The 12,575-nt window shown below is 46.9% G+C and overlaps 1 protein-coding gene across 1 annotated transcript; it reads right to left on the bottom strand.

The window, feature by feature from the left end:
• Positions 1–7,221: 7,221 nt before the first annotated feature.
• On the bottom strand, positions 7,222–8,179 carry LOC142572933 (uncharacterized). Its single transcript, XM_075682394.1, has one exon. The coding sequence runs from the start codon at positions 8,107–8,109 to the stop codon at positions 7,528–7,530; it is 582 nt and encodes a 193-aa protein (XP_075538509.1). The 5' UTR covers positions 8,110–8,179; the 3' UTR covers positions 7,222–7,527.
• Positions 8,180–12,575: the final 4,396 nt, after the last annotated feature.

The raw sequence follows: 12,575 nt of genomic DNA on the forward strand, positions 1-12,575 counted from the left end.
ACGAGGGTGAATAACATGATGTTTCTAGCTTGACCTTGAAGTCGTTGCATGCGTTACCACACATTCGCAAGCGAATGTGTGGCAGTCGGCACCTTTTAGTACTGAGTGCTCTAGGCTGGATGGTAAGCCGTCGCGACAGCAGTCTTTTAGGACTTGTTTGAATTTCGGACAGTCGACGCAATGGAGGGCTCCGAAAAACTTAGAGTTAGTCAGTCCCTCAATCCTCAGCCAAGCTGTAGAACCGTTTAATCCTTCTGTTAAACGATCGCCAGACAGAGGTTACGTCTAGGCAGCTAGACCGTACGCTGTTCGTCGCAGGTATGTGAGGCTTCCCTCATTTGACAAATTTCTCGTTCAGAGGCAAAGGGCCCAAATCTTCTGTCCCTCGCGTTCATCTTTAAGCTTTGCCGGAGATAATTGTGCACATTTAAGCACGCAGTCATCACCTACGGCTGTGGAGTCGTTGTCAAAATTCCCCGTAAGCGCTGTTATGATTGGGGGTTCAATCCCATCGCTCGTGATCCGTTGTGAAGATTGGAGTCGGGCACGAATTAGAAGGTAGCTGGCCCATGCCGTCGTCCAACTTATCCACGCTGAGGACGTTGATGAAGGGAAGGACTGCTTCTCATCGAGAACGAGGAACATGGGTTTATTTACAGTATGTATATCAGTCTAACATGACTGTTTGAGAAAGTACATCAGTCTAACATGACTGCTTGAGAGAGAGTGTCCCGAGCAGCCGCACAACAGCGGTCTTTAAACACTCGGTCCTCTCCCGATACAAGGTGATGCGAACGTTCGTTTAGTCATCGCAAACTAGCCGCCTCTCCTTGGCACGGTTTACACACACACACGCACACACGCATACACACACGTGTTTACGGTCCGAAACCGACACCACACGAATTTCATAGAACTCGGAGCCGTTCCGGGTAGCGCGTTGTGTTGTGTCTCGGTCGGTGCGTGAGAAGGAGTGTCCGTCGGCGTTCCCGCGGCAGCTCCCCCGCCCGTAGGAGATCAGGTCCGCTTTGTCGTGTTGCGCACAAAGCCTGCTTCGTCGAACTCCTTCAGTCACAACGCATCCTAGCTGAACCGACGGAGAGTGGAAGGAAGGAAGGAAAAAGTGGAGAAGGAAGGCAGGGAGGTTAACCAGTTTTGCCTAACCGGTTTGCTACCCTACACATGGGAGCGAGATGGGGGGGATGAAAGATGGGGAGAAGAGATAGAGGGCACATAACACGGCACACACATCGTTGGTTACAGTCTGTCACTCTTGTGCGGTACGTGACATCACTGTCACAGCCGCTTGTCCAAGCCCGTATCCTTCATAAACCGACGTAATCCCTTCGTCGCCTTCAGCTGCGATGATTTCAGTCGGCAATATGTGAAAATGGTGGCAACTGACAATGGTCTATTGTCAAGGTGCGCTAGAACGGACGCCATGGACTGTCTCTGAACATTATATTCAGGACAGTCGCACAGAATGTGTTCCAGCGTCTCCTCGCAAAGACAGGCATTGCAGAGAGCGTTGTCGGCCATTCCAATGCGAAACGAGTAAGATTTCGTGAAGGCCACCCCTAGCCATAAGCGATAAAGCAGGGTGGCCTCACTTCGGTGGAGTCCGGTTGGCATACATAGATGCATCAAGGAGGGCAGGTCGTGTTGATGATTGCTGCGGTTGGTCTGGATGCTTGGTGTGCAGGATGCGCGTATTGATATCGACACAAAGTCGACTTCGCCACGCCGTGGCTAGAGGTTGGCGGCGATGCTCCCGAGATGTTGCTTCCACAGTCGCAACTGGTTGGCAAAACTTGCACTGCAGCTGGCCGTTCTTAACAGCGCATCCATGGCCCGGAAAATCTCGACTGTCTAGCGCTGACAACCGCTGGGCAGGAAAAGAACGGCTGGTGGCCAGGGGCTGATTGATGCCTTGGCTCGCAGCGACCACTTGTGTATTGATGTGACCGCCCCAAAATATCCAACAAGGACAGGGAACTGCAAAATGAACCCCACAACATGGCTCTGCGCCGAGATGACGTACATTGGCTCTCACTTTAGACCCGCTAGGCTTCAAAAAAAAAGCATAAGTGCAGAAACAAAAAAATGCTGCATTTCGCTATGCCAATTTCTGAAGCAATTTCTTGCTGACAAATTCAGCAATCATGGAGGGAATCCTGGTAAATGAGAGGGGATCTTCTTCGCTTAATAATATTAACACTAGTAACTCTAAAATTTAGGCGGGACCCTCAAACGCAGAATTCAAATTAGCCTGCTCGAACCATCCGCATTGCTATGCAACTTTCCCTTCTTATATCTAACGGAGTTGTACTCTTGGAGAGTGAGGCTCCATCGGAGCAAGCGGCCACTTTTGTGTGACATATGATTGAGCCACGTCAGAGAACAGTGGTCGGTCTCGAAGATGAACTTCGTTCCGTACAAGTAACACGACAACTTGTGTGCGGCCCGAAATAAACCAGCGCATTCCTTCTCTGAAGCGCTGTAGGCTTCCTCTCTTACATTTAGTTTACGGCTGGCATAGAGGATAGGATGCTCCTCGTTATCGTCGCCGACCTGACAAAGTACCATGCCCATACCTCTGTCGCTTGCGTCGCATTGAACTATGAATTCCTTTGTATAGTCTGGCGAGCGAAGCACAGGACGAGAAACCAGTAGCGTTTTCAAACTTTGGAAAGCGTTCTCTTTGTCCTTATCCCAGTGTACATTACTCGGTGCTCCCTTTCAGAGGGCGTCCGTTAATGGACTTGCCATTTGCGAGTAATTCGGAATGTACCGTTGATAGTACCCCACAAGTCCCAAAAATGAACGAAGGTCTGTTTTCGTGCGCGGCTGAGAAAATTCTCCAATCGTAGCTATTTTCAGCTCGTCCAGCCGTCTCATGCCCTGACCGACAACATGGCCCAGATAAGTAACCTGCGAACAACCAAACCTACACTTTTCCGCTTTCATCGTTAAGCCGGCTTCCCTCAACCGTCAGAACACCTGTTTGAGGTGCGATACGTGTTGTTCCCAGCTGTCCGAAAAAATTGCTACATTATCAAGATAGGGCAAGGCGAACACCTGCAAGTCTTTTAGGACAATATCCATTAACTTAGAGAAGCTAAACGGCGCGTTCTTCAGCCCGAAGCTGAGTGCGAGAGGGCGAAAAGTGCCTACAGGCGAGATGAATGCGGCACAGCGGCTGGCACTTTCTGAAAGTGGAACTTGCCGGTACCCCCGTACGAGATCTATAGTTGAAATGTATTTAGCAGCGCTAACTCTTTCAATTCGTTCCTCAATGTTGGGTATCGGGTACAGCTGATCCCTAGTGATGGCATTTAACTTCCTGTAGTCAACACACGGACGAGGGTCCTTGTTAGGGGTTTCTACCAGTATCAGCGGTGACGTGTAGTCACTCTCAGCGGGCTCAATAACTCCCAACTCTAGCATGCGCTGTATCTCTGCCTCCATAATCTCTCTCTGTCTTGGAGACACCCTGTAAGGCTTTGATCTTACTGGTTCGGTTGATGTCAGCTCAATTTCATGCGTTATTAGTTCGGTTCTACCCGGCCGATCGCTGAATCTGTCGAGATATTCCCCGAACACCTCTTTTAGCTCATCTAGCTGCTCGGGTCTTAGAGCGTGCGGGGTTACCGAGTGTTCTACTACATCTTCTAGGCCGATTTCAGAGTTGGAGGTCGCCCTATACTCTTTAAACTTGGTACTAGTGCCATCCTGCTCTTTGATAGTATAGTTAACGACTCCGCTCCGCTCTACATACGGCTTCATCAAACTACAGTGATATATCTTCACTTCCTTCCTGCGACCGGGCATTTTCAGATAATAGTTGGTATCTGAAAGTTTGTGCAACACTTTAACGGGCCCGTCCCAGTGAACTTCAACCTTGTTCTTTCTTGAAGGTTTGAGGATCATTACCTGGTCTCCGGCGTTAAACGTTCGAAGCCTCGCCTTCTTGTCGTAATAGAATTTGGCGTTCTTTTGAACTACTCCCATGTTCTTTCCGACTAGTTCTTGGGTTGCGCTTAGCCGTTCCAGTAAATTTAGCACGTATTCAACCACTGTTGGACGCTCCCCTCTTTCCTCCCACATCTCTCTTAACATTCTCAGTGGAGAACGGAGTGTCCTCCCATACACTAGTTCTGCTGGCGAGAACCCTGTCGCTTCATGTGGAACCGTTCGCAAAGCAAACAATGTTGCCGGCAGACAGTTCTCCCAGTCCTCCTTGTGCTCGTAACAGAGCGCACGCAAAACTCGCTTAAGCACCGAATGCCACCTCTCTACACTGTTTGACTGAGGGTGATAGTCAGAACTGTGTATTAACTTTACCCCGCACTTTTGCAAGAATGCGGAAGTCAGTGCGCTCGTGAATACTGATCCTTGATCTGCCTGAATTGCGGCTGGAAACCCAACTCGTGCAAACACTAGGGAGTTTTAGAATAGGGGCCCCAATAGTTTGGGGCCCCAAAGAGCTTTGCGGGTGTTAGCGTTGGGGCACGTAGGAGTGAAGAGTTTTAGAATAGGGTTTGCGGATAGCGTCTTGCGCTGACAGCGCCACTACGGCGTCAAAGCAAAACTATCAGAAATAATTAAATAAAATATACCATTTTATGATACACTGTAAACGGAAATAACTCCGAGGTGGGAGTATAATGCTTGTCCTCTAGCGACCCCTCGGTTCGGAGTTTATTATGCTCCGTATGATTGGAGTAGAATTTTTACTCCGTGCGAGCGGAATTTTTGCGTGGAAATATGGGAGTATTTTTTTTCTGTCTTTTCTTTATTTATTGCTTTGCAATGGACGGAGTTTTTTCGAGGTGCAACGGGAGTATAAAAAGAGGCATCGCGCGACTTTGCGCGAACATCTTTACATACAGAGACTGCTGGTCAAATTTGGAAATATGCACACGAGACCGCGTCAAATTCGACGAAACAAGTCAATGAAAACACATATATCATGACATACATAAACATTTCAGAAACGCCCAATGCAGAAATTTGAAAGACATCCCACGTACACGCGATACTCAAGAAGCAACGGTGCCAGTATATATAGCCACGATACTGTGTGCCTCGAAACCGCCTAGGGAGCAGCTGCGCTGTTTTCAGAATTACGACTCACATGCTCGTTCATACGAGATCTGCCTCTCTGAAATTAACGGAATACCTTAATCAACACAAAACTGTTAATTCAGAATAGTGAGAGAAAAAAGTTAATGGCGTAATTTTTCAAAATTATCATGCCATTCTGTGAGTGCTGAAGCGACTTCGCACACTGCCGGCGTTCGCGACCAAAAAGTAGTGCGTTAGTTACAGTAAGCAAGAAAGATGTAAGCGCGTGTGCTTCATAGCAAAATTAAATTTTTGCAATATAGTGGTAGCGTAGCAAGAAATTATTACGTGTGAGCATGACCCGCAGTAGCCGACGTAACACCAAAAAATGCGCAGTCATACATCTTATACACCGCACTACTTGCTCTGCGTCCAAGCAATCTCTCTCGGTAGTGAAAAGGAGCTACATCGCTGATCTGTCGAGTGAATCCTTAAACTCGGAGTCAACAGGGCATGCGTCTAAATCAGTGTCTCGGATAGAGCGTAATGTTAATGCAATATCGGAAGCAACGACGTGACCAAAACCTATATGCGCGATAACAATTCGATTCATATCGCTCAATAAGAAGCTTTATTTACAGTACGCATACTTATGTCCTACCGTTTTTCTTCGGGCGAGAATATCCGTTCACAGATGCATAAAAACAGTTGCTTGCACTCCGGTCTTTCTCACTGGCAACACAGCACCGCAACGAACTTGGGGTACGCCACTCATGTGCGACCACGGACGTCGTCGCTCGAACAGTGGCTGCTGTTGCCATTGCTACGCGGTCCTTTCAAACATTACACCAGACGTTGTCAGCATATACTCAAAAGGACATAAAAGTCGTATTTCACGTACTGAAGAACACAAGCCAGTGAGCAGCTTCGAGGTATACCTAAGCCTTTTTCCGCACTAGAAAACGTTGCTCTTGCATTCGTCGTTGTCGGCAAAGTGATCAGAGCTAACGTACTTGAAGCTGAGATACAGTGAGCTTCAGGCATGCCTATAACACTTTCTGGAAGGAAATACGGGAAACAAATTGACGAGACGCTGTCACGGAACGACACTTCACAGATGTAAACAAACCGTCAGCCATGACCGGCTCCGCCGAACGCGCCCGGTCGCTGTCGAGGCGCACAGCCTCATGGGAAGCGCCACGTGACCAACCTGCTTCGGCGGAGGGGAGTTTTTTAAAACTCCCAGTCGGAGTTTCACGGGAGAACAAGATTTTTAAGCGGAGTAAAATCGCGTATGTCGCCCTAATACTCCCGCAGCAAGCCAGCGGAGTGAAACGAGGGAATGGCGCTGTTTTGCTCCCATACATCGGAGTAAATATTTGAGGAGGAGAGGTTTTAGGGCACATCACTGGTAACTTCAACGTGCATCACCAGCTATGAACCACCAAGATTGACGGCAGCCTAATGTATCGACGGAGCACTTGCTTTGACTTGACTGATTTCCAAGCACTTTGCTGCGTGTGTTCCCTCTATCCCGCTTTCTTTCTTTCTGTTCCCCCTTTCCCTTCCCCCAGTGTAGGGTAGCAAACCGGACGCTCGTCTGGTTGACCTCCCTGCCTTTCCTCTCTTTGCTATCTCTCTCTCACTCACCTGTTAAAAACTCCCAGGTGGGTTTATTTTCGTTTACAGTGTAGGAATAACAATTTTTACTTGCGTGTATTCGTGTTTAATTACAATTTAGAGGTTATTCTATGTAAGCAGAAAACAATTAGTTGCGCTTAGTTTTGAGCAAACAAACTTTACTAGCCTTCACCAGCCAAGCTTAGCCGTGTTAGGCCTACGAGCCATAAAATCCACAATCGAATTCAAAATCAGCGGCGTTTAATGAGTCAGTCTTCATAACACACGCTAGTTGAGAGAAAGCGATAACCGCACTCACTTCTCTTAGCTTGCGAACTTCACGCGTTACTGCGAATCGAACCAAAGCCACCTAGAAATTTTTCAAGGCCTGCGCGCTCCGTACGTGACGTCACGTACCTTGCCCGACCCCGCCGGAGTGCGCCTGCTTGCTACCGCCCGTTCGCCTTTGAACCGAAGTGAAATGGGAGCGTCCAAGAATTTCAATGCACGACCAGTATTTAGCGTCAGTTTATTTCTCGTAACAACATGAAGTTCCATTTACAGGCCCGCGGTTAAAACCATTATTTAACGGTGTCATGCTGTCATGCAAGAAAGAGAGTGGGCGACAGTAGCATTAAGGAAAAAAGGTTTATTTTCCAATACTAGAACTGATTAAAAAAAACACTGAACAATACCCTGACAGATTTACTTCAAATGCACACTGAAGAACGAAAAGGGAGTCCTCACAAACACTGTGAGGACTCTCACACTACAATACACTGACTACAAACAATACAAACAAATCCTTGAACCAAACAACCTGTCTGAAGCTGGTCTGCATTACGAAAGCGTTTTGAGCTTTCTTTGCTGTTTCTTTTTTGACAGTTCAGTGTTTAAGAGGTCTGTCTTCATTTGGACATAATTTTTAAGCAATGTGTTCGCTGCTGCCCACAGTATATTTTGATAGACATCATCAGGATGATGACCTTGAGAACAGATATCGAATCCTTCATCGTCTATTACTTCTTGTGTCAAACTAATCAGCAATTCCCTTTGATGTCTGGAAGCATGAAACTGCACAACATTTTCTTGTGTAGTCAATTTCTCAAGAACTAGTTGCATTCGCAGCACGGCATCTATGACTACAGGCCTCGGGAACTTCAAACCACCCCGGGAGAGGTTCTCAATTATTATGTTGCGATCCAGCTCCATTTCTTTTTCCTGTGCGGTAAGGTTTTCTGCACAAGCTGTGCAAGGAATCTTTTTTAGAGCTGCATGTGCACAAAATCCTGCTATGTATGTAATAGCTGGCAAGCTCGACTCCTTGCTTTTAATGTCTTCTTCTGTTATTTTTATCTTGTAGTCTTCTATGAGGCGGCTGGCATCTAATGTTTTGCTGCTAGATTTCCACATGTCTCTCATTTCAGGGAAGATAAGCGAGTCTTGCAGCCTTAGCTTCGCTTCCGCCTCATATATTTGCTGTATGGAGACATGATAGTTTGTCCCACTAAGGCGACGGTATCTTCCAAACCTTTCTTCGAGGCTGTCAGTTTGGAATTTGCCAAGCAAGACATACTCTAAGTGAAGCTCGTCAATGCAATAGCGGCAGACCTCAATTAGGGAATAAGTTGTGAGCCTGAGTGCAGCATGCATATCAGTTGTCAGAGCACCGGTGTCCATTTTCACCTCTTTCCATACATCTAACCAGCTCACAAAAGAACTCAGGAACTGCACTTGCACACCATACAAGCTCGTCACTGGTTCTTGATAGGGACATCTTAGCCGACGGCCTTTCTGAGGCGTTTTTACGTTGACAATGTGCCACCACTTTAGTATCACACTGATAAAGTCTGCCGTTCCTTCAGCATAGGACAGGCCAAGTTTTCCTCCAAGTGACTTCAGGGCTTCAATAACGAATGGATTGAAAACTTTCAGTGCTAGTTTTACGTTCTGTCTTTCTATGTTGGATGGGTGGAGAGCTTTGTATGTAAGCCCATAGCCAAACTTTGATAGGCTTTTTCTTTCAAATTCATGTATGTCACGGAGTGCCTTAAAAGAAGCTCCATTAATGCGAACTAATGATGATGCACTTGAAAACTCCGGATAGAAAATGCATGTTCCAGGACTTTTCTGATTAAGCCAATTGTTCCTCACACATTTTAATAAACGAACAGGATCCACTACATCAAATAGGGGCCTAGATTTATCAGCAGGGTGAGGGTAAACAATATCCAACCTGTTATGCGGCGAAAACATGGACATCACTTTTCTGTTTATTGCATTGTTGTCTGTTATGACAGCAATAACTGTGAGTCCTGCCTTCTCAAGCCCCAAGATAACTTTTTTGAGGACATCGTGCAACTGCCTTGCTTCGATACTAAAAACAGGCAAGATATGTGCAACATCCTTGTGCCCTGATAGCAAACTCTGAATCATGAAAACATGAGCAGTTTTTGCTGCATCAGAACAGTTTGCTGCTGTGCCAGTCAATGAGCCACCTTTGTAATTAAAGTACTGCGTCAAGTGAATTTCGTCCATCATGAGAATGACGACTTTTTCATGTTGCTTTAGATGATTTGTCCTTCTTTTGATGTAGTTCAAGAAATGTTCATCTGTCTGTTCGTGCGCAGGACTAGCACGATACTCGCCACAAATCCTCATCACTGTAGAAGGGTGTGGCAAAGTTATTTTGCTAGTACTGCGGACGAACCTATAGGCATGTGGGGAAATGGTATAAAGGATGCTTGAAAATATCATAAGCTCTGCTGGATACCTCAAAGCACTTTTATCCTTAAGGAGCAAGCGCAACTGTTCTGTTAAAAATTTAACTGTCTCTAACTGTTCTTGTGGCAAAAGATCCTCGTTCGCAATGTCATCGAGAAGTGAGCACACTAGCTGAAAAGACGCTTTCACTTTTTCATCTGCGTGACATATAGATGGTGCTTTGAACATTTTTACACTTTCTAACACAGACTCAAGAGTGCGCATATCATCTAGCTTGCTAGGCATAGTTACATCATCAGAAGAGAGTTTTGCCTTCCTCCAGAAGGCCGTAACCTTCATAAGGTGACTCACTATAACAGAGCGCTCCACCTCTAGTTCTCCTGAGTCACCTGCAATGTGCACGAAAAACACAGCGTCTTGAACAGTCTTCACCATCCAGAAATCGCACAACTGTACATCTGGAAGCCGTGAAAGCAGATCATTATATGACGCCAGCTTGTTCCTGTGCTCTTCTTCAGCATGTGCTGCCAGTGATAACTGCACGGCTTCATCCAGATGGGATGCTTCAAGGCGCCTTCGCTTGTCTTCCGGTGCATCACGCACTGGAGCAAAGTGTGATAGGTAGGCAGGGCTATTGGGGAAAATGGTTGGCACAACCTCTTGTGTCAGACGTGTAAGTCCCATTGGTGCTTCCACTGTCCTCCCATCAGAAGCTGTATAGCTAGAGGTGGTCTTGAGAAACTCTGGCTTGAAATGTAGCTCGCAAACCTTCACAGCAAAAGAAAAGATGAATTATTAAGATTTGGGTTCGTTCACCATCTCCACCGGCATTTTTGTTTTCATATATAACGCGCCGTATAGATTCGTCAGCAAATAGTAGTCAAGAAGGGCCGTGTCAATTGTAAGATCAGAGGTTCAGCATCAATAAGCACTCCAGACGAGTACAGAAGGCACAAGTGACTCGCCAAAACATTAAATACGAAATTCCAATATTTCTACCAGAAATGCAAACAGAAGCCAACTCTATTTCATTAATATGCCACTAGCTCAACTCGATTTCAGCACGAAGCTAACAGGCAGCACAGGAACCAAAGGAAATCTTTTTCACCATTTGTACACAGTAAACAAAATATCTCCGTAAAAAAATGCATTGATTCAAGAAACGATAGACATTGCTTTAAAACTTGGCGCCTACGGAAGAGAACAGGTGGATGTACTACATACCTTGGGATCGCGTAAGGTGCCGATGTCGACGTCGTCACGACGGATAGCTCTCACCGACTGCTTTCTGCGGGCAGCGTCACGCGGCAACGAAAAGAGTCTAACTTTAGGACCCTTATCGTAATTTCCGCGGCAGTTGGGTACGCAGCACCGACCCATCGCTGCTTTCGACGCACGCAGAAACCTTGCAGACCTTCGTACCACACCGCAGGCTTAGGCCTAACGCACTGATTCCAGCTTGGTCGTCGGCTTTACGAGCAGTGTCAACGTTGTTTGGAAACTTCCCCACACCACCACTTCACTTAAAAGACTATTCGTGCAGTCTGCACGCGATGTGCTGCACTATGATCACAAAACAGTTCAAGAAATACAACATCCAAGCGTAAACGTGCACATGCGCCGGTCAACAAAGGTAGAAAGAAAAAAAAAACGCGCTGTTGACCGTCAGTGCCACCTGTCGGAAAGCCGAGAAAGCTAGGCCCGCTTCGGCTAGGGCCAAGTGTAGTGACGTCACAGCCACGAAAGACGGGAGTGCGGAGGCCTTGAAAATTCTAGATGGCGCTGATCGAACCCAGTTTTGTGCTAGGTTAGAGCCGTCGCTTCGATGGGTGCCGCCATGTTTTCCGACACAAAGCTTTTGGGGCCGCTATTTGGGCTTCCGCTAAATCGGTGAAATAGCGTTCCCAACGCAAAACCCAAACGGAGTTTGCGCCTTGCGCATGCGCAGTGGCTTCGACGCTATTTCTAAAACTCTCTACTGTCAAAAGCGCGTCTACTACTTCGGTGGAGCTGAGCTCTTTCAAAGGGATTGCTTCTGGAAACTTGGTAGCCGGACACAGCATGGTAAACAAGTACCTGTAGCCCGATTTTGTTTTTGGAAGAGGCCCTACCGTGTCTATTACAAGTCGTCTGAAAGGCTCTGTTATTAAGGGCACTACCTTCAGTGGAGCTTTCCATGTCTCTCCTGGTTTACCAGAACGCTGGCAGGCGTCGCATGATCTTACAAAGTTTTCTACGTCTTTGAAACAGCCAGGCCAGTAGTATTCCATAAGCAATCTTTCCGTTGATTTGTTTATGCCTAGGTGGCCAGACCACCCATTTCTATGACAGAGACTCAAAAGGTCCTCCCTATATTTAGTAGGTACGACTAACTGATCTAAAATCCTACCCTTTCGATCTCTGTATTGCCGATACAACAATCCTCCTCTCTCATGTATCGTCACGTTGCGCCTAGCAATGCCTTCTTTAGCTGTGTCATGTAATTTAGGTAAGCTCTCATCATTCTTTTGCTCGGCGGCCAATGACTCTCTATCCACACGTAAGAGCTGATCAAAGTTCTTTGAGGCAGGTGATAATAACGACCCTGTCTCACTTGTGAGTGCGTCAGCTTGCTCTTCCTGCAGGCTTGAACTTTGACACTCTAGGGCTACGCTCTCATTGAACTGGTCAGCTGGCAGGCTTTCCTCAACTGCTCTTTTGTCCCTCGAGCCTAGCTCGGATTCGGGTATTGAAGTTATCCCCTTTTCTGCTTCCGTTGGAGGAGCTTGTGCATCTTCAGCCGAAAGCGACGCGATATTACGAGCTTGGCCTCGGGTCAATGCCTGTACTATGCCCTCTCCCAGTTTGAGCCCTTTGTCACGCAGTAACTGATTCGAACGATTCGAAAAGATGTAAGGGTACTGCAGTGACAAAAATGTGGAAACTGCAGCCTCAGTCTCTAGCTCCCCGAATGGTCCACTGATTTTGACTTTGGCCATGGGCAGGCACACGCTGTGTTCTTCTAAAACCTGTTTGATCCATGCCACTTCTCCGGTGAAGTCATCTACCGTCACGTAAGACGGACGGACAATGTCCATCGTGGCGGCACTGTCTCTTAGCCCTCGGCATGGTTTGGCATTAACTTGCAGGTCGTGAAGATATTGACTTAAAAGTTCCATATTTTC

The sequence above is a fragment of the Dermacentor variabilis genome, chromosome 1 (assembly GCF_050947875.1).
Source record: "Dermacentor variabilis isolate Ectoservices chromosome 1, ASM5094787v1, whole genome shotgun sequence".
Lineage (NCBI taxonomy): Eukaryota > Metazoa > Arthropoda > Arachnida > Ixodida > Ixodidae > Dermacentor > Dermacentor variabilis.